Below are 21,583 nucleotides of genomic sequence, written 5' to 3' on the forward strand. Positions count from 1 at the left end.
ATTCAGACCTTTTAAAAGCTTGTTACGTGAACTATTAAAGGGTTGGTATTGACTTTCCAACTCCAGCATTGGCCACCTGTTGTCTTGCAAGGATGTCATAAAATAAACGACATTATTTTTTTTAGGTGAATCCTGGGCTTCTTGGGACCCCAGGCAGAATTGCCAGATCCCCCTTGGGCCGCCTGCCTGACCAAGCCCTCCTACTGCCAACTGGGGCCTCTATCCGGATTACCCCTGAGCCTATCTTCTCTCCCACTTTCCTGTTCCCCACTCCCCTCAAGAAAAAGCCCCACCATCTTTACTAAGTCAGGAGATGCTTGTGGACAAGTACTGATCTAGGCTGTGAATGACCAGTTTCTTGAACCCTCCTTGGTAATTGTCCTGCAAAAGAGTGCTTTGCTGACCCAAATGTATCCCCTGGAGGAAGAATGTGTAAGGAGGGGTATTTGGCCCCATGGCAATCTCTTGCCTAGAGGCAGCCTTGTTGAGTAGCCTGAGGTCACTGGCTTCCCACTCCTTACTTAGCTGTTCAGCTGCAGAAGTACTGGGTCAGGAAGATTAAAAATCAGAAACTTAAAAAAAGTCCTCTCTGCCCCATGATCAGATCCGTACTGTTCATCATGAACCATGTGCACCTTTTGATGAGATTATTTCACCCCATTTTTAAAGCAGTATTCTTATTTTGATTATTGATTGACCCATTTTATTCTCTCTTCAAACTCCTTGAGAGCACCCTCAAGCATACATTTTGATTTTCTTCCCACCGCATGCTTCATCCACGGAATTAATGTCACTGTGAATGTTAAGTGCCATTCCTTCTCATGTTATGAGTTTGGATGAAGGATAGTATTTTTTTCTTTTGGGTTCTGTTAAAAAAAATTATTCTGACACTTTTTAAACTAAAGAAGACTTTATTTAAGGCTACTGCAAGAATATCACAATAGGGGAGAGAATTGGGTTCAACTCCAAGTTCATCAAGGACATGTGGGGATTTATAGCCTTTGAGCAGAACGAGGGTTGTAGATAGAAAATTGCTAAGAAGGGATACCAAGGATGGGGGGATTCTTGCTAAAGGCTGGCCAAGAACCTATTAGACATTGGTAGACTCTCTCCCTTGACCAAACTTGAGTTCAGCCCCTCCTGAGTCTTCTTTCTGACCAGGCTCCATCCTTGGGCTCTGTGCTTAGTCCATTGGCTCTGCCCATGTAGTCCAGGCTGAGCAAGAATCCCACTGAGTCACTTTGGTGAACATCCCCCACCCTTGAGATCTGATCAGATTCCTTATCCTCCACCCTCCATATCTGCCCACCCTGGCCTGCCTTTCAACAAGGATCCTCTGAAACTGATGTAGCCACACACACCCCACCCTTGATATCCCCTCTTAGTAACTTTCCATCCACTGACGCTCCCCCTGCTCCTGGGTATAAATTTCCACTCGTCCTTGTTGTATTAGGACTTGAGTCTACTCTTCCTCTCTGACTGTAGAACCCCATGGCAGTGGTCCCCCTGAATAAAGTTTTCCTTACTGTCTTTACCAAGTGTCTGAATACATTTTTTTAAATAACATGCAAGGTGGGAGGTGAAGAACTTGGCCAGATATCAAGGGTGAGGGAATTCTTCCTACGCTGACTCAGCAGGATTCTTGCTAAGACTAGACTATGCAGGCCCGGCAAGACAGGAAGGACACAGAAGGCCAAGGTCAAGGCCTAATCAAGAAGAGGGCTGACTACAGTTTGGTCAAGGAGGGGGTCTTAGGCAGTTCTCAGAATTTCCTCACAGCAGTGGTTGCACATCAGAATCCCCCCGTGGATTCTAACATCCAGAGGCCCGGGCCCGTCTCAAATCCGCTGAAGAAGACATGCAGGCATTTGGTGTTGTCACAGGTGATTCTGCTGGGCAGCCAGGACCAGAACCACTTCTCGAAATGGACCTAGTCACTCTATGAGAGAATGGTTCCTCAAATTCAACACTCAGGAACCAAAGATTCACCGCAAACCACTGACAGACACTCTTGCTTCACTCTTGGGGATGAGACAAGAGCCAGACCTGAAACAGTGAGGGGAAGTGGCTTCCCCAGTTCCGAGTCTTCCTATTGTGTTTCCCTTAAGGTTTAATGTAAAGAGAGAAGTGATTTGCTTATTCGCTGGGTCAATCTTCAGAATTTTCCTAGTGGGTGAAGAGGAGAGGTGTCAGTCCTCAACATTATCTCCCTCAGGGACAACGCCATTAATTGAGGCAGCCCTTCTGTGTTCAGGCCCGTCCGAGCAGGACTGGCCTGGCCCCGGAGGCTGGAGCATCTCCCTCAGTCTCCCTGAGCTCCACTCTCTCTCTCTTTTTTGCTAAGAATGATACCCAATTTTTCACAAAACACTATGCAATGAAGCTTTATTCACTTCATTGTCTCCCTGCTGCACCTCTGCTTTGCCTCCCCTCGGCCCCTCCTACGGAGCTGCCATGGAGGTGCCCCTGAGGTGCAGAACGGTAGTGGGGACGGGAACTGTGATCACACCTCTGCCACATGTCAAGCTGAGTCCTGTCATGTATTCTTCCGGGAAGCAAACGAAGAACCACCACAACCCATGTTTTCCAGAAAGGCAAACAGAAGCTCAGGGTACTTAAGGACACGTGGCTATGAAGTGCTGGGTCTTCTGTGATGACATCCCTCTATTTCCCAGGAAGCAGAGTCGGGGGAGGGGGTGTCCACTGGCTCAGGAGAGGGGAAAGCGGGACGCATCTGTCAGAATGACAAGACATGGGACGTTACCAAAGGCGGGAAGAGAGACCCTTAGACTAGAGATAGGTTGCTAACAAGGGTCAGAAAAAGGGAACAGAAGAGCCCCTGCAGAAGTCATGTCATTTCTGGGGATCCCCCCTCTCTCAGCCCAAGAAATAAACTGATAAGTCTGAGAGGTATGCAAGGCTGCCCCAATATAAGGTTCACTTTTGTGAAGAAGACAAAGTACTGATAAGGGAAAGGGAATCACATTTCCTGAAAACCTCTAAGTGTCCAATACTGTGCAGGGTCCTCCACATCGCTCTTACTAAACACTGCTTTTCTTAATGCATTTACTATGTCCGAAGGTCAAGCATGTTCTTAAACTGTGATTAGATTGTGTGGCTTGATCAGAAATGATGAATACTTACAATTCGCATCGATGTGGATGGAACTGGAGGGTATTATGCTAAAAAGTGAAATAAGTCAATCAGAGAAAGGCAGTTATCATATGGTTTCACTTATATGTGGAATATAAGAAGCAGTGCAGAGGATCATAGGGGAAGGGAGGGAAAACTGAATGGAAAGAAATCAGAGAGGGAGAAAAACCATGAGAGACTCTTAACTATGGGAAACAAACTGAGGGTTGCTGGAGGGGAGATGGTTGGGGGATGGGGTAATTGGGTGATGGGCATTGAGGAGGGCACGTGATGTGATGAGCACTGGGTTTTATATGCAACAGATGAATTATTGAACACTACATCTGAAACTAATGATATACTATATGTTGGCTAATTGAATTTAAATTAAAAAAAAAAAAACAAGATTTCGTGCCTTGGTGAGTCTCCCACAATGAAGCCAGCTTTAAACACACTTTGTCCATTTTTTTTCTTATTTTCCTTCCAGCCTGAAAATCTGTTGTACTACAGTCAAGATGAGGAATCCAAAATAATGATCAGTGACTTTGGATTGTCAAAAATGGAGGGCAAAGGAGATGTGATGTCCACAGCCTGTGGGACCCCGGGCTATGTTGGTAAGCGCAGTGTGTGTGTCCGCGTCCAATTTGTCTGTCTTAAAGCACCTGAGCCTGGCACAGGATCACAACTCTCTTCGTTCCCCTCGAGGGGAGAGTAAAAAGGCTGAGAGACATTGGAATGAGTTAGAAGAGAAGCAGTTTCCCCTGAAACCTTTTAAAAGTTGGGGAGAAATCCTGTCTAATTTGGGTGTGGGCCTGAGTGGAGGCCTGGAGTTGATTTGGATGAATGCCCGGGTTCTGATGCCAGAAATCTGGCATACATGTCCGTGTTTTCAAGTGATTTACAGTGAGGCGCTAAGATAATGATGAGGTGCAGACACAAGTAGAACATGTAAAATGTTGAGATAGCAGCGACCAGAAAGAGAATATCGATAGGAGGAACCTGCTTCATACCTTGACGAAGTCACTCTTGAAGTCCCTATCGGTACTGGCGAAGCCAAGAACTAAAGTTTTTCCTAAAATCAGAACCGCACATTCTTTGTACCAAACATTCAGAATGCAGAAAAGCTATGACAGAGCTGAACACATGCATGCTGAGAAGCACCTTCTGTCTTCTGGGGACCTGGAGAAAGGCCATGGGCATTCTTGGTGGTTTTCGAGACTCTGATATACACAAATGTATTCACTCATGTAGCAAATGTATACTAAGGTGCCTACTACGTGCCAGCAGCTGTTCTAGGCACGGGGGTGAAGGCCGTGCATGAGACACATGGGGCGCCTGCCCTCATGGAGCTCACATTTTAGTTGGGAGTGACAGACACCAGACAAAGATGCGAAGAATGGGGTTGTTTCAGGCCATGGTAAGTGGAAAATGAAGAAAATAAAAGGGGAAGAAAATGAAGAAGATAAAATGGGAGCTTGCAATAGAGTGGCAAGGCGCTGGGGGGATTAGGACGGCTAAGGGCACAGGAACGAGACTGGGGTATTCGCCTGCATGTGGAGAAGCATCCGGCCTTGGGGCTGTGAGGGGACAGAGTGTCCCAGGTGGAGGCATCAGCTTGGTGTCAAAGCCCTAAGTGGGAAAAGTCTGGGGAGAGGATACAAGCTGGGAATGTCTGAGAGCAGGGGGAAAGGGAGTTGGAAAAGACTTTGGAAAATGGAGACCAGGGCTGAATTCTCGTCATATACAACAGGATGGCTTTTCCTCATGAGAACAGGCAGCCCGCCTGAAAGAGAGGAGGGAATGTTCTATGAATGGCATCATTCCTGTTTGGTTTGAGGGACAATCATACGGCCTTCTCAGGCCAGGCTGAGGCAAGCAGGCCTCAAACCTCATGAGCCTGGAGCCCAGTGCATTGTGGGAAACTCCAAATGACCTCCGGGGCCCTTCTCGGCCCTTCGAGTGCTGGCATAACGTGGGTGTTAGATCACAACCGTCTCATATTTAAAGGTGCCCGAAGGGCAGGAGAGAAGAGCTGGCCAAGGGGAACGGAGAATAACATGAAGGGAAGCAACAGACTCAGGAGGAGATAAAGGCGGTGTGAGCGTCACGGGCAGGGACCCTGTCCCTGGTTGGTGTGTGCGCTGGACAGAGACGGGGAGGTGGTTCTGCTCACAGAGAAGCCAGCACAACCTTGGCCTGGATGAGATGCATGGCGCCCTGCGCGTTCTCGGTTCTGGGCTGGTGAAGTGATGCAGCAGGACCCGGCTGGACCCCAACGGGGGGGGACTTAGAATCGCTGCACGTGGGAGCTGCACGCATGTGCCCTGGGGGCGGGGGTGGGGGGTGGTGGGAGCAGGAGTGCGGGCGGTGTGTATGTGGGATTTCTCCAGTTCAGTCCAAGCCCCCAGGCAAGCGGCAAATAAAAATGAATGAGATGTGCTTCTCCTCCTTTCTCTTCAAAGACACAGAGGAGAAAAGCCTGTTTCAGCAGGTGAATCAGGAAATGCGAAGGCCTGTGAGGTCATGGTGTCCGGTCTTCTTGCCAGGATGGCTTTGCTGTCTGCAGCGCAGTCCACGGCCCTGGCCCCCGCCGGGCCAAGGAGCTGCTGGGACTCGCCAGCTTCCCCCTGCAAGAAGTTGACTCTCAGGCTGCAGGGCAGATGTTCTGACACAAGTGTCCATATTAACATATGCATCACACTGTTCTCCTATTGGGCTCTGACACTGGAAAGCTCTAGCACTTTCCAAATGGGTTTTTGCTTCTTTGTGCCTTGGCAGAACCCAGGAACGGCACTTTCTCTGGTTTTCTAAGTGGCTGTCATCCCTGTGGTCTGGTTCTGTTTAGATGTCAGATGCTGATGAGTCTGGGAACTGGGAACAATGTGTAGATGTGGCCCTTAATGTTGCTACCCTAAAGGGTGGCAAGTGGAGCTGTCAAGTAATCCCGTTGTCAGATATGGAATTTTCTTTGAGTGAGGAGGGAGAGAGGAGCTCTGTGGGAATGTAGCTGTTCCAATCATTCATATTTGTTGAGCACTGAGATGCCTGGGGAGTCCTCTTAGAGCCAGGAAGGGGCTACATTGGGCAGCTCATACCTTGTAGATCTATACCTTGGGCAGTGAGCAGCAGAGTTTGGGCTGTTTCCTCCCCACCCACCAACCCCCACCCAGGCTGCATGGCAAACTCCTGTTCATCCATCAAAACCCACCTTACATGTTGCCCCCTTTGGGCTGCTTTCCCAACACCCATTCTCTCTTTTGTCATCCTAGTTCTTTTCCTGACCTTTCCTGACCACTTTTTCACCATGGCTCTGACTACATTGTGTCAGGGTCCATAAGTATCAGTGTCTCTTTCCCACTGCACTGCAGGTTTTTCTACAGGGGGGATTATCTTATTCATCTCTGCACAGACGTTTGTTAAATTGATAAAAACCCAAGGTTCATGATGAAAATTAGCGTTTTTCTCTCTCTTCTCTTCTTCCAGTCATTCAGCATGCATTTATTAAATTCCTGTTATGTGCCATGCTCAGTGGTTTGGTGTTAGGAATATGAATATGTAGGGACAGCGTTTCTGACTTCAAAATGTTCACAGTATTGTGAAAGACAGAGGGCAAACAGGCAGGTTGAATAATGTCTGGTAAGTGCTACATTATTTATCATTTAAGGATTATTTATTTAGTGCCTACCTGCTATTCTAGGTACTGGGGATGCATCAGTAGAAAGGAAAAGAAAAACAGATAAAAGTCGCTGCCCTCAATCAAGGTGCTTACATTTGAGTGAGAGGGAGACAGACTGTATGCAAACAGCTAAGTCTATTACTTAATATCTTAGATTGATAAGTACTATGGAGAAAAATAAAGCAGGAAAGAGAATAGGGTGTGTGTGTGTGTGTGTGTGTGTGTGTGTGTGTGTGTGTAGGGGGTTACAATTTTAAATAAAGTCATCAAGGCAGCCTACACTAAGAGGTCAAGATTTGATAGAAGTGAAGTCGCCGGCCATATTGTTATTTGGAGGAAGAGCATTCCAAGGATGGTGCAAAGGCCCCGAGGCAGGGGAGGGGGGGGCAACAGGAGCAGGGTGAGCAAAGAGGAGAGCAGTAGAAGGTAAAGTCAGAGAAGGAACAGGCAGAACATGTGCAGACCAGGACTTAGAAGTCATTATCAAGAGTATGGCTTTTACTCAGGGTTGGGGGAGGCATGGGAGGGTTCTGAGGCAAGGCATGGCATGATCTGACTCTTACCAGGATACTTCTAGGAGACAGGTGGGGATTAGGAGAGATGCCAGCGTGTAGGGCCAGGGTGGAAGGAGGGAGACCAGTTAGAAGGCTCTGGAATTATCCAAGTGAGAAATGGTGGGGTCTGGGCTAGGTTGGCAGAGGGGACGTAGTGAGAAGTTGTCAGATTCCAGATAAAATTTGAAGGTAATGTCGTGGAGATCTTCTAAAAAACTAAAAGTAGGGTTTTAGAGACAGAGAAATCAATGATAATTCTAAGGTCTTTTTGGCCTGAGCCCCTGGAAGGGTGCAGTTTCCCTTACTTGAGAAGTAAAAGTCTGTGGAAAGAGCAGGTTGCAGAAATATTACCAGGGGCTCAGATTTTGATTTGTTAAAGTTTGCAAGGTCGAGAAGGCAGTTGGAACACAGGTCTGGAGTTCTGGGGAGAGATCTGGTCTGCAACAAGATACAATCGATTCTCATTATGCAATGATGTTCTGTAACATCACCTTGACCCTGAACTAGTAAATACTGACCCACTGTTCCCAGGGGAGATCAGGGTCAGATTCCTCATGAGCCTCTGGTCCTCTCATTTTCATCTACTGATCGATGCCTGACATTGTTTTACGTGTATTTCTGTTCAGTGACACCTTATTTAATATATAGTCTCGATTCATGAATGTTGAACTCATGGTCAACAGCCCCATAACTTATGCCTAAAGGAAGCTTCTCTAGCTACATATTTTCTCTATAAGCACATCTCCACTTTCTTGTGCCGGGAACACTAGACGGCACTTCATCACTGCACTTGGGGGCCGTTTTAAACCATGAATCTACAAAATGTGCAGAAATGTGAAAAACCTGACACTAACTAGACCATGAAAATGATACTTGTTTATAACGTGAGAGTCGAAACAGGAGGGTAGAGTGTCGCCTTGTTTGAGGTCAAACAAGGGAAAGTACGCCTTAGAAACTCAGCCAGAGCCTCTCTGCTCACGTCCTTAAGTGACTGCAAAGGCATGGCAAGCATTGATTTGGCGGCTACAAATTTTAGCAAGGAGGCAAATTTACACAAGTACGGAACCCGTGTGTCATGAGGGTGGACTGTATTTGAGGGCTGACAGCTTCCAGATGTATTTTGAAGCCGTGAACCTGGATGAAATGGCCAAGGGTGGCGGGGGGACGGGGGCAGGGAATGATGGAGGAGAAGAGAGGTCCCACGGCTGAGTCCTGGAGACCTCGGGACTGTGAGGGGGCAGCGTGTGAAGTGGGAAGAGAACCAGGGCACTGTGGTATCTTGGAAAGTGCTTCGGGTTGGAAAAAGTTCTTGTGTCAGTTGTTGCTATTAAATCAAGTAAGATGAAGACTGGGTGTTGACCTTTGACTTTGGCGGCCTTGACTTATGGATCATTTGAACGATTAATTGACTAAGCCAGTGGGAGCCTGACAGCCAGTGGGCACAAAGTGAAGCATCTTTGTAAAGAGGACCCCAGCATGCTGTCAACCCTGGGGCTGGACACCACCACTCCCACCTGCCCCCCACCACTGGCTTATCTCTGCAAGGTCTTGGAATTTGGGATCTTGGACAAAGAAGCCACAGTCCCACCTCTACTGGTCAGTTTCGATGTGAACACAGGAGAGCCCAGCCCCGTCGCCCCGTCGGCACTCCCGATTCTGGGGTCCGTGCTGTCCAGGAGCCCAAGCCAGACGCAGAGGGCTGCTCTCTGCTTTCAGCTCTAGTTCAGACTCCTTCTAGATAGAAGTATCTATCGGCTTCAATTTGTGAAGGCTGTTGTTTTGTTGTTGTTGTTCTTACTGCTATCGCCTAAATGGCTATTCAGGTGAATAGTGGATTTTGGCAATATCAAGATTACTTCAGTTTAAATGAGCTCTCTAATAATGATGAAATAATGAAAGAAAAGGGCTGTTTATCCCAAGTATCCCAGTGCACATGGTGCCTGAGAAGGCAAAGGGATCTGAGTACCTTGAACTTCACCCTTAACCCTTAACAGCTGTCCAGATATTACGTGTCCTTTATGAGGAGCCGGGGTGCTTGCAGAGCATCAGCTCATTGATGGCAGGAGAGTGTGGGCATCTGTCCATCACTGTGTATGGGGTTCCCACTGCTGGCAGCTCCTAGAGCTCGCTCTAACACCTAGGGCCCCTCCAGTGGAGTCTGGCTGGTGGGTCATACAGACCCATATAAGGTAGCGTGTTTGCCGTATTTCAGAAGCAACATTACAAATACAGGTGAGAGAGGGATCAGCAAGGACTGGAATGACCAGGGAAAAACTCGTGGGAGAGGCGTGATTTGAAGGAAGAGTAGAATTCTGGGCCAAGATGGGGAGAGTATAAGCAGGAGAACAAAGGCCCAGAGTCCCAAAACTACTTTTTGTCGGGTGTGGAAGAAATGAACAGACTCATTTGGCTCGGAGAGGGGGCTCGCATAAACAAGTACTTGGGGATAATTTAGAAGAAAGGATGGGGCTCTCTGGTGGCAATCAGCTTCTCAGGGTAACATGGTGGCGGTCAGGACGGTATTGACCTAGATTTGGAATCCATGTAATTGAGCCAGGTGTAACATTCCCCTTGGTGTCACCAATAAGGGAAAAGTCAGAGCTAAGAAAGTTAGTAAGTTACTTATGTTGCTTGCTCTGCTACGTTAATTAAAATATCCAAATGGTCTCTCTTGAATCACTAAATAGAAGCAGGCAGTCACAGAAAGCACCCATTCTAGTCATGTCATTGATAAATAAAGATGACACATCAACTCCTCTTGGTAGAGGAAAGCCTGTTGTTCTATTTCTTGATGTCGCTGTTTGTGCACTAATGTGATTTCTCCAATTCTGTGGGTCTCGTTCTCCTGATTTCAGAAAGAAAATTAAGCAGTTTAGAAGACCTTCAAACCATGGTCTATAGATTAAATGACAGAGTGCCTTGCCAGAGGAAGGCAAGCATGTGTTCTCTTGCTAGCAGGGTGACTCAGGAATCCCAAACTTCGCTTTAGAAGGGGCAGGAAGGCAGGGTGGCAGAGACTCGAATTGCTTCGTGATGTTTCTGAGCTAAATAAGACTTTCCTTTTTCATCGAGCCCTACTGAGTGATGATCCACCACAGTGCACAGTCCTTCGTCTGGAGTCCACACCAGCAACCACACTGTTTCATTGTGGGATGTTGCTCAAAAATAGGAAGGCGTGCTTACACCCGGTCCACGGCTGTGTTTATCAGCACAACCACACCATAGTTCTTCACGTGGTGGCTGATTGTCATGTTACTAAAGCTTCGGGAAAAGGAGTCCTTCTGGTTTCCTTCCATAACTTACTTGTAGTGCTGCCCGCACAACTCTTTGGTCTAGCTTGGGCTAAAAGAGTTGAAACAAGTTTCATCGTGTCTCTTGTAAATGGAAATGAAGAAAGGTTGGTCAACATTCTTGGCATATTTTTTTGACAGTTAGAGGAATGCCCTTAATTCATGAGACTGTGGCGTTCTTCGAGCTTGATTTGGGACTTGTGGCTCTGATGAGATCTTGGAAAGTAGTCCTTGCAGCCAGCGTGGTGTTGGGACGAGGACCTCTGTTCTCCAAGCCGCCCAGCCCCTAGCTGGTACCAGTCACAGCACTAGAACAAGTAGCCTGCATATCTCCGCCATTGGTTAGACAGGTGGGAGGCCTGAGCCCTTCATTAAACTCTTGGGTTCTCAGTTTCTTGGAGGGATTAACTGAGCTCTCTGATTTTTTTCTGGTTCTGCCATATCATATATTTCTAGAGACACGTGACTCCTTTAAATCTATAAATATCCATGTGTCGAGGATACTGACACCATTTTTTCCCATCTTCCCTCAGACCAGATAAGAAAAAAAGAGAGTAAGTTACCATCACGCATTTTTGTCCTCGTCGGCAACCTGTCACGGTGATTCCTCTCATCTTTCCCCGTGGGCCCTCCGCCCCTAGCACTTCGTCCTTACTCTTCTGTGTGGCCATTTGTCCCACAGAGCTTGATTTTTTAATTTGCTCCCTTAAACATCACATTTTAGTATATGGCTATGAGCATCACGTCATTCTCATCCTCTTAGACCATTGGTGTTGAAACGGGGTTTATAGAACTCGTAAATGGCCATGCAGGGCGCAGACGGGTAGGCAGAGGACCCAGATAAGAATTTTCTCTTTCCTTCTCTCTCAGCAGCTAGTCAGTGACAACCAGCAGCGAGCGTTTCGTCGCCCCAGGTGCGGCAGCCAGACCCCATCTGTTAGAGAGAACAGGGCCCCTTGAGTGGGAAGACTGCTCCTTCGATTAGCCTGACGGGGACAGAAGCTCCTTGTCAGCACGTGGGCAGAGCTCACCCAGCCATGCCTTGGAGGAGCACCCACTCCACGTGTCCAGTCCCCCTACCTCACTCTTCACTCTGTGCCCTTCTGCAATTTCTGGATGGCTCCTCTCTACATCATATTGGGACGGAGTGTCATAGTTTCCAAACTGGTACCACTGTGCTATGCTGGCAAGGAGGAAAAGAAGCCTTGTGCCATTTTGGAACTTATTGGGTTTTTTTTTTTCTTTTAATGATTAAAACCCCAAACACCAGAATGCCTGTAAAGGTCCTCTCAATCTTGACGTGGAGCTTGTCAGATTTCAGAAGTAGTGAAGGTGCCATCCCGTTGCCGTCACAAACCCCGGAGGGCAGAGCCTGGATCTTGGGACCACCTCTAAAGGAGCACATCACAGTCTTATTTCTTGCCACGTTGCTCTGAATTGCCTCACTCAGAACACTTCCCCTCCTCCCTCCCACCGAATTCCAGGTCTCTCCCACATTTTCAAACACCAGCTGCCTTCCCATTTTCCACTCCCTTCCCAGTCCTCAGCCTCACCCCACCCCCTCCCACCGGCCACATTCTGGCTGTGGCAGCATTTGAATGGCAATCCAGCTCCGATCGGAACAGTAATTACAAACCGGGCCGGTGCTTTCGAGGGGACTTTTCATGCCTGTGGTAACATTCAAGAGGCTACCAGGAAAATCAGAGCGAGCTGCCGTTTTGTGATGCAGTTTTAGTCAATTGCAACTCTAAGGGAAGGATGAGAAAGTGCAAATGAACTTGTATGGGCAGAAGGACAGAGGGGTCCCAGGAACACTCGTCTGACCTGCCGGGACTTTGGGTGGAAGGCAAACCACAGGCAAAGAATGAGTCTGTATTTCAGCTGTATTTTTATGTGCCAGCCACCCAGATGGCAGTACTCTAAACCTCGGTGGGGCAACACCATTTATGAGGACGCTCACAGTAAAGCCCCTCGTTATCCGGGATTTTTCTTTTTTAATCCCCCTGCTGCTGGTCGTTCCGCCGACAGAAACGGTTCTGACTCAGTGCCGTCGGTCCTGCCCCTCATTGTAATCGGTTCTTCCTAAGGCCAAATTCCACCTGAAATGGATGCCTGAATTTTATTTCCCTTGATCTGTAGGATTTTATTCATCATCCCTGGACAGGCAGCCCCTGGATAGAAATGTCCTGTTTCTCTCTCAGTGTTTGCAAGAAATCCTTCTTGCCACTTCTTGGACACGTGTTGTCACTGACTCTTTGGGGCTGGATTAGACACAAATCCCTAACCGTATTCCTTGACACGAAGGGTCCCATGCAACGCTTCACTTGAGCTCAGATTCTTTACCACAAAGACATAACTTCAGGATGAAGTAGCAGATGCCCTTCAAGACAGGAAACTGAGGCATAGAAAGTTAACAAATTCTCTGAGATACACAGGAGGTTTGCAAACTCCAAAGAATTAGGGAAAAAATCAGGATACATTCATATTTATAAGTAGTCTTCTGGAACAAATTTTTTTTTAATTTTTTTATTGTTATGTTAATCACCATACATTACATCATTAGTTTTTGATGTAGTGTTCCATGATTCATTGTTTGTGCATAACACCCAGTGCTCCATGCAGAATGTGCCCTCTTTAATACCCATCACCAGGCTAACCCATCCTCCCACTCCCCTCCCCTCTAGAACCCTCAGTTTGTTTTTCAGAGTCCATCATCTCTCATGGTTCGTCTCCCCCTCCGATCTCCCCCCCTTCATTCTTCCCCTCCTGCTATCTTCTTTTTTTTTTCTTAACATATATTGCATTATTTGTTTCAGAGGTACAGATCTGTGATTCAACAGTCTTGCACAATTCACAGCACTCACCATAGCACATACCCTCCCCAGTGTCTATCACGCAGCCACCCCATCCCTCCCACCCCACCCCCCACTCCAGCAACCCTCAGTTTGTTTCCTGAGATTAAGAATTCCTCATATCAGTGAGGTCATATGATACATGTCTTTCTCTGATTGACTTATTTCGCTCAGCATAACACCCTCCAGTTCCATCCACATTGTTGCCAATGGCAAGATCTCATTCCTTTTGATGGCTGCATAATATTCCATCGTATATATATACCACATCTTCTTTATCCTAGAACAAATTTTTCTAACCTCCCTTTAAGAAGGAATTATAATTGGGGCCAATGAAATGAAGAATCGGCTGCAGCTGAGCATTGCACCTTGCAGCCATGACAGACTGTTCTCACGCCCGTGGCGCTGTCAGCAATGATGAATGGGCAGTTCCTGGGATGCAGTCTCTAGAACTGTGCCTGGACCGAGAGGGGACTGTAGAAGTATGTTGGTGAATAAGTGAATAAAAGGATCTGTAACTCAATGGACAGAGGGACCAACTGGATAGGAGGTTGGTATAGGGGGTTTGAAGGCTCCCTCCAACTCAAAGATTCACGTCCTCAGTCGTGCCCTTCCATCACTTGTGGGCCCAGTTCAGGTCTGATTTCTGAAGGTTCTAATGCAAAGGGTGGAAATCTCCATTTACGAATCATTTCCATTATGTAAAGCTAGAATCAAGGCAAAGTACTAAACGACATCAAGGATCTGTCCATCCTTAATTCTAAAAAATAATAAACCCTCTGTTCTCTTTTTGTTCCTGTGGTTCTCTCAACCCTTCATCCTTACATAATGAACTACTATTAGCTCTCTCTGTAACTTATTGTGTTTATTATTTTCATGAAGCCTCATTACAGTCCTAAAGGGTGGGCTCTGTGAATGTACCCATTTTACAGATGAACAAACTGGAGGCTTAAAGAGATCAAATGACTCGCCCGAGTCCACAGGTGTAATAAGTGGGGGATCCCAGATTTCTTTTACTGAAGGACATGAACTTGGTAACAGGGTGAGCTAGTCTCCGTCTCCTCCTCTCTCTGCAGAAAGTGCTCTTCAGCACATCCCTGAGAGCGCAGGAAAAGGGAAAATTCCTTTTCTGTTTTTTTAGAGCCTGGGGATTGAGTATCACCCCCACGCCAATAGACAGCCCCTCTTCCCGCTTCCAGTTAGACTTGGTTAGGCCCTTCTCTTCTCTTTCAGTAAGGAATATGGGCAATTTAATTGTTTTAAAAACAAGATGAAAGGTTTCTGAATTTTTTTTCCTTCCTTTTTGAAACCTCTGGAGTCCTTCCCTTTACCAGGAACCCTTGCTCTCAACCAAAATAAAACAGCTCGGGTTGTAGGACGTTTCCCACCCAGTGGAATTTTCCAGTGGGTTGGTAGCAAGTCTCCCAGCAGTAAATTCGATTATTTTACATTTTGAACCAACTGTTTCACTAAAAAGCATGAGAAAAGCCTCAGAAAAGAGGACCACATCTGTCGGTCCAAAGATATCTCCAGTAGCTCGGGGATGCTTTGCTAAAGCTGATCCTTTACGTGGTATCAGAACTTCTGTTTGCTGCAGTAAACGAAACCAGCCAATGGGATGCTGTTTCTGTCAGGGATGGCAAAGAGCACGGAATTGTTAACCCCAAGATCGGGCCGGGAAGGAAGTTCTGAGAGATCACTTGATAGAAAATCTTTTCTGCCCTTGAGACCGAAAAGTAGTAATTCTGAAATCCCTTTGAAGAAAAGTTTTACAAGGAGAGTGGCACGCATGACAATCGGCCACATGCAGAGACTTAAGACTAATTCTGCCTGTTTTTATCCCCCAAATTCATGTCAGGAATAGCCATTTGTTAACCACACAGACTATGCTAAGCCCTAAAAATACAGACCCGAGCGATGTGCTTGTGGTCAGGGGGCATGAAGCCTGGTATTTGACAGTGTGATTCACGCAGCGGGGAAGAGATGCAGAAGGTCCGGTAGGGCGTCCGGGAGGCTGGCGTGCTATGGGATTTGGGTGAGTGGACCTGGGAACCCAACATGTGTCACCCAGGCAGAGCTGCTCCCACTCAACCACTACCCATCTTGCACATGTCCTTTTCAGCACCTCCAGGGGGCTCTGTTCCCCTGACAGCCCCTGACAGCCTCCAGGGACCGGGACTTCAGATGAGCTGGAGGAATGCAAGGGTCCTCTTGCCTCAAGTCCTTTCCTTCGGTCTAGGCTGTACCAGCAGACAAAGCCCTGTCCTGCTCTACCTGGGGGCTGATGGCATCATAAACAGGCTGCGGTGTGTTTTCATGACAGCTCTTTTTGTCAAGTGTCAATAGTTCCAATTAAGTTATTTCAGTTTAGGGGCGCCTGGGTGGCTCAGTAGTTAAGCGTCTGTCTTCGGCTCAGGTCATGATCCCAGGGTCCTGAGATCGAGCCCCGCATTGGGCTCCCTGCTCGGTGGGGAGCCTGCTTCTCCCTCTCCCTCTGCCTGCCCCTCTGCCTACTTGTGCTCTCTCTATCTCTCTGTCAAATAAATAAATAAAATCTTTAAAAAAATAAGTTATTTCAGTTCAAAGCCTCCCTCTACGAGGAGGTGTGGGGGTGGTGAGATTCACTGTCACCCTCCCACTACACGTGAAGTGTGTGAGTTGCACTGGGTACAGTCAGAAGAGAAAATCGTTTCTCCGTCAGATGTTCTTCGGCATCTGACAGTGTTGGGGGGGCGGTGGATTTGTGGTGGGCACGGCTCGGAGAACCCTTCCCACTTTGCAAGGCCCCCGGTCGGCTGTGCTCAGGGCCTCCTCTGCGTGGAAGCTCATTTGTCGTCTGAGAGTTTGTAAATTGGTTGCTGTGACTTCTTAGAATTACAGCCGAATTCTTGCCAAGGATTATATGGTATAAGATTAATAAAGTAATAAAAAGATTAATAACATAATACGAGGGAGCATGGCTGGTTCTCAAAGTGGCACCTGGTCTCTCAAGTGATCAGAGCCAGAGGTAAACTCTCACAGAGCACCGGCTACAGGCTGAAAGGATCTGGGAGAGGGTAGGAGGTGGGCCAAAAACCAGGAGAATTCAACAGGTTGGCCAAACAAGGGGAGCCAACTGCAGGACCCAGAGGAGAACAGGAAAGAAAATATCCCAGCAGATCCCAGGGATTCAGCATGATTTGCTCGCCATAGCAAATTGTCAGGAGGGTTCTGAATATTGCCTGAGAATTGATGCTTTCCAAGAATCACTACGAGATGAAAAGTAGCTAAAGGGATATAGTAGGCTTGTTCAAACAATGTCCCAGAGAACATTTGTTGTTTTTTTTTTTAAGATTTGATTTATTTATTTATTTATTTACCCAGCGGGAGAGGGAGGGAATCTCAAGCAGACTCCGAGCGAAGCATTGAGCCCGATGCGGGGCTCGGTCTCATGACCCTGAGATCACGCCCTGAGCTGAAATCCAGAGTCGGGCGCTTAACCAACTGCGCCACCCAGGTGCCCTGAGTACATTTGGTTTCAAGAATCAAATCAAAAGTGGAATTGGAATTAAGGCCATTAGTGTGTGTTGCCATGATACAATTTTTAAAAATATTTTTGGTTGGTGAGAATATCCTTTCCCAGATCAGGCTGCTTTCTCTTTTTTATTGTTACATTACACGTCCAAGGACTTTACTCTCTCCATTTGTTTCAAGTGCAGTGAAGAATCTCACCAGAAGGCCAGTGGTTCACCTGTCAACAATTGGTTAAAAAATGTTTATTGTGCTGTTGTTGACAGAACCTAAATAAGACACAACACCAGAAAGAACAAGAAATGTTTGGCACAAGTACATAGACTTCTACCCCCAGTATTGCTACTTCGATGTTTGCTTGTTAATCGTTTAGAAATTTTCCCACTAACACCCAAGCTACTGATCCTGGCATCCTTCTGTCAGCAGCTCCCTTTTGTCAATTGCGAGACTAGAAGCATCTGAGAAAGATCCAGATACCTTAAAAAACAAAAAACAAAAAACAAAAAAAAAAACTTGATGTTATAAACTTTACCACTTAAACAAAATCTAATATTTTAAAAATCATATGTGTCATCTGTGGCTTCAAGAGTCTAAACATCACAAGCAACATCCCAGTTCCACGCTGCATAAAAATCAGCCACTTGCTTTTCAAGTGCACGCAGGGCCTTGCACGGTTCTCCAGAACGCGGGTCGCTCTGCCAGCCCGAAGGGGAGATGCTGAGTGTGCACGAGTCCCTGGGCATACAGACTTCTGGAGGGACCCCGCATTCTTTATTCTTTTTTTTTCTGAATGAGGGATGGTGGCCAGAATTTCCCTCTTTCTAAAAGGCAGGGAAGGAGGGAGAGGGGAAGAGAAGGAGGAAGAGGATGTTCTTTTAAGGAGCCCTCCCTCTCATGCCCAGAGTGCTGGAGAGCTGAGTCTGGGGAGCTCCAAATAATACAGTATCAGCTCCTCCTCGGAGTGAAACCTGCTTTGCAGGGGCCGTGAGTCTTACCCCTCTACACATCATGGCTCAGGGGATCGGCTCAGTCTTTGCTTATAAACTTTGGAATCAGCTGTTGGAGGTGCCGACCTCTTCCTTTTCAGGGCTCCTTCCCCATGTCTGTCGCCGTGTCACACCTGGTACGTGACATGAGCTTGTGCCCCAAATCCTGCACTGAACTCTGGCTGCCCCTGCACCACCGTTTGACAGTCGATGCCCTGGAGTGGCTGAGCCTGGCTGGCTTGCCATCTCCCTAAGGAGTCCAGGAGATCCCATGACATGGAAGCCAGGGCTCCTGCCCACCAGCCTGGCTCTGTGCTCAGGATATCTGCCATCTGTCCTGCTGGGAAGTGACACCGGGTCAGACGTCGCCGATGAGCCATCTGTGCCTCCCTGAACTTTCCATCAGGGCACACGGATGGCTCTGGAGGCTCAGAAATAAGCTCCTTACAGAATGCAGTCACCTCCCACCATCTGTGCCCTTGTGGCCAGACCAGAACATCAGCGCGGAGAGAGCATACCTCCTAAATCAGCAAGACATTTACTGTGGTAAATGGCTCCCTTTTGTCAGTTGCCATAATAGAAGTGTCTGAGAAATATGCTCTTAGCAGTTATAGGGAAATGGAAGTATCGATGTGGCCAGCTCCCAATTATCCAAGGGCCACTTCTCCGATTTGTGAGTTCCCTAGCTTTATAGTTCTGTTTCTCCTTTCGCTATTGCACTGAGGGTGAACGAAGCAAAGAAAGGACATACGTATTTATTTTGCTCTTGATAAAAAAGACAAAAATAAAGTCTAATTCAAGTGTGGAGGAATGGGGGCTGAAATCGGAAAGTAGATTTGGGGGTTATCTGTGGATTGTATTTCTTACCATCATAAACAGAAACATTCAACAAAAGTTTGTATAGTCCCCAGTCCTACTTAGGAAAATTTATCGTAACAAACATAAGAGAGGATTTCCCTGTTAGTTTTTCTGCAACGGGACTTTTCTTACAGACTAAAGAAGTACTCACTTTAACTGTAAATATATTTCAATGGATGGAACTGGGACGAGGGTGAGATCGACCTGGTTCAAATCCCAGCTGGTCCATATCTACTGGGTGGCATCAGAAAGAGAACTTCTCTGAGGCTCATTTCCCTTAGATCAGGTGCAGAGAATGATCATCATGAGGGTTGCTGAAAGGGTTATAGTAGAAAACATTTATGAATGACCCAGGTCACGACAGGGAGTTGGTTTAGAGACCAGTTTCTCAGTGGATCACTTTGGGCAGGTTCCTGGAACTGCCGGTCCCTCTGGGTCCTCACCTGTGACTTGGGAGTCATCATGATAATGATAATTAAGCTCTTCCCCTCAAGGCCAGTCAGGGTAAGTGAGTTAATGCATCCCAAAGCCATAGAACACACAATCCAGCAGACAGCTAGTTTTACTTTGTCTACTCTCTTAAGTTTTCTGGAAAGTCTATGCTAAAGACACGTCCATCAAGTATATTTGGGTGAAAAGGAGATTTTGCTTGTGAAGATGCACTGTTTTTCTTATATTTATTTAGTCTTTGCACAAATATATATGGCAGCCACGGCCAGTTGAGAGACACTGGGAGTGGGTATCCAACCCGGGGCTCAAGCCACAAGGCCAGGAACAGAAAGTGCAAGAATAGGACAAAATAAGCTGAGACCCCCAGGCTGGAGGACTCTTGGATTAGAACCGAGGGATTGGAATTAAGGAGTGTTTTTGCTGTTTCATGGATGAGAAACACCTGCCCAAAACCTTCAAGAGTGAGCTGAGAGCAGGCCTAGGGCAGTTTCCCAGGGGCCAGATTTCAGGTCTCACCTCCCCTGGATTGTGAGCTCCATGAAGGTATTAGGAGGAGAGTTCACTTTCATGCCCCCACGGCACCCAGGAGGGCCCTACCCCGGGGGCCAGAAATGCTTCCCTGAATTAATTTTAGGTGAAGTCACACCCCAGGCTCCAAGTGGAGTGTACCTGTCTCTGACTCAGTCTCGCCTGAGCTGCGGTACCTAGCACAGCACTGACATGAAATAGTCACCCTATTCCAATTCACTGATAGATTGATTAGTTGAACTTTTTTGTTAATCTCATTACACACACACACACACACACAAAATGCTCTCATGATTTTCTGGCTAGAAAAACCAACACATAAAATAATTTCTATATCTCTACCCAGTTTTTAGAATCACAGAAAGCTCAGCCTGGGGGGCAGACAGAAAAAGAGAAGAAAAATCTAAAAAATGTTTTATGTCTCGGGCGTTTAAATAGTCAGGCTTGTGTCTCTCCTTTATCACTTCACAGCTCCTGAGGTCCTGGCCCAGAAACCGTACAGCAAAGCTGTTGACTGCTGGTCCATCGGGGTGATTGCCTATATCTTGTAAGTATTGCTTGCCACCTTGGCTGGTTTTTTCTTTCTTTCTTTTTTTCTTTTTTATTGTGGAAAAATATACATAACACAAAATTTACCACTTTTACCATTCTTTAATGTACTGCTCAGTGGCATCAGGTACATTCACAGTGTTGGGCAACTATCACCACCAGCCATCTCCGGAACTTTCTCATCTTCCCAAAGGACAGCTCTGTCCCCATTAAACACTAACTCCCTGAAGTCCCTGGCAGCCACCCTCCTACTTTCTGTCTCTGTGCACTCGACTACTCTTGATTCCTTGTGTCAGTGGGATCATCCAGTATTTGGCCTTTCGTGACTGGCTTTTTCATTTATCATAATGTCCTCAAGATTCATCCATGTTGAGGCAGGTGTCAGAATTTTCTTCTTTTTAAGGCTGAATAATTGTCCATTATATGCATATAATACATTGTGTTTTTCCATTTATCCATCAATGGACAGTGGGTGGTTTCCACCTCGTGGCTATTGTGCATAATGCTGTTATGAGCACAGGTGTACAAATGTCTGCCTTTAGGGGTATACCAGAAGTGGGGTTGCTGGATCATATGGTACTTCCGTTTAACTTTTTGAGGAATCTCCACACTGTGTTGCAAAGCAGCACCCTCACTTTACGTTCCTGACAGCAACGCGCAAGGGTTCCGGTTTCTCCACACCCCTTCCAACACTGATTTCCCATGTTTTATAATAGCTGTCCTGATCGGTATGAAGTGCTTTCATTGTGGGTGTGATTTGCTTCCTTGTTTTTAAAATTTATTTGTAGTGTGCTTGTTTGAGTAGAGTTGACACACAGTGTTAACATTAGTTTCGGATGTACAACATAGTGATTTGAACTCTATAGCTTATGCTGTGCTCAAAAGTGTAGCTGCCCTCTGTCACCTTACAAGGCTATTACAGTATCATTGACCATATTCCCCGTGCTGTACCTTTCATCCCCATGACTTAGTCTTTCCATCGCTAGAAGCCTGGACCTCCCTCTCCCCTTCACCCATTTGGCTCATCCCCCAACCCCCTTCCCTCTGGCAACCATCAGTTTGTTCTCTGTGTTTATAGGTCTGATTCTGCTTTTTATTTGTTTATGTATGTATTTGTTTCGTTTTTTTAGATTCCACATATGAGTGAAATCTTATGGTATTTGTCTTTCTCGGTCTGACTTAATTCACTTAGCATAAT

The 21,583-nt window shown here is 46.7% G+C and overlaps 1 protein-coding gene across 6 annotated transcripts in view; it reads left to right on the plus strand.

Moving 5' to 3' along the window:
* The window catches only part of CAMK1D (calcium/calmodulin dependent protein kinase ID), a 420,921-nt gene that overhangs the window by 360,699 nt on the left and 38,639 nt on the right, over nt 1-21,583 (plus strand). For all 6 annotated transcript variants that reach the window (XM_036068430.2, XM_036068433.2, XM_078075145.1 and 3 more), the window contains 2 exons: nt 3,620-3,746; nt 20,308-20,383. In XM_036068430.2, coding sequence (XP_035924323.1) covers nt 3,620-3,746; nt 20,308-20,383 — 203 coding nt within the window. The remainder of the gene's footprint in view (nt 1-3,619; nt 3,747-20,307; nt 20,384-21,583) is intronic.

Source organism: Halichoerus grypus, chromosome 6, assembly GCF_964656455.1.
Source record: "Halichoerus grypus chromosome 6, mHalGry1.hap1.1, whole genome shotgun sequence".
Classification (NCBI taxonomy): domain Eukaryota; kingdom Metazoa; phylum Chordata; class Mammalia; order Carnivora; family Phocidae; genus Halichoerus; species Halichoerus grypus.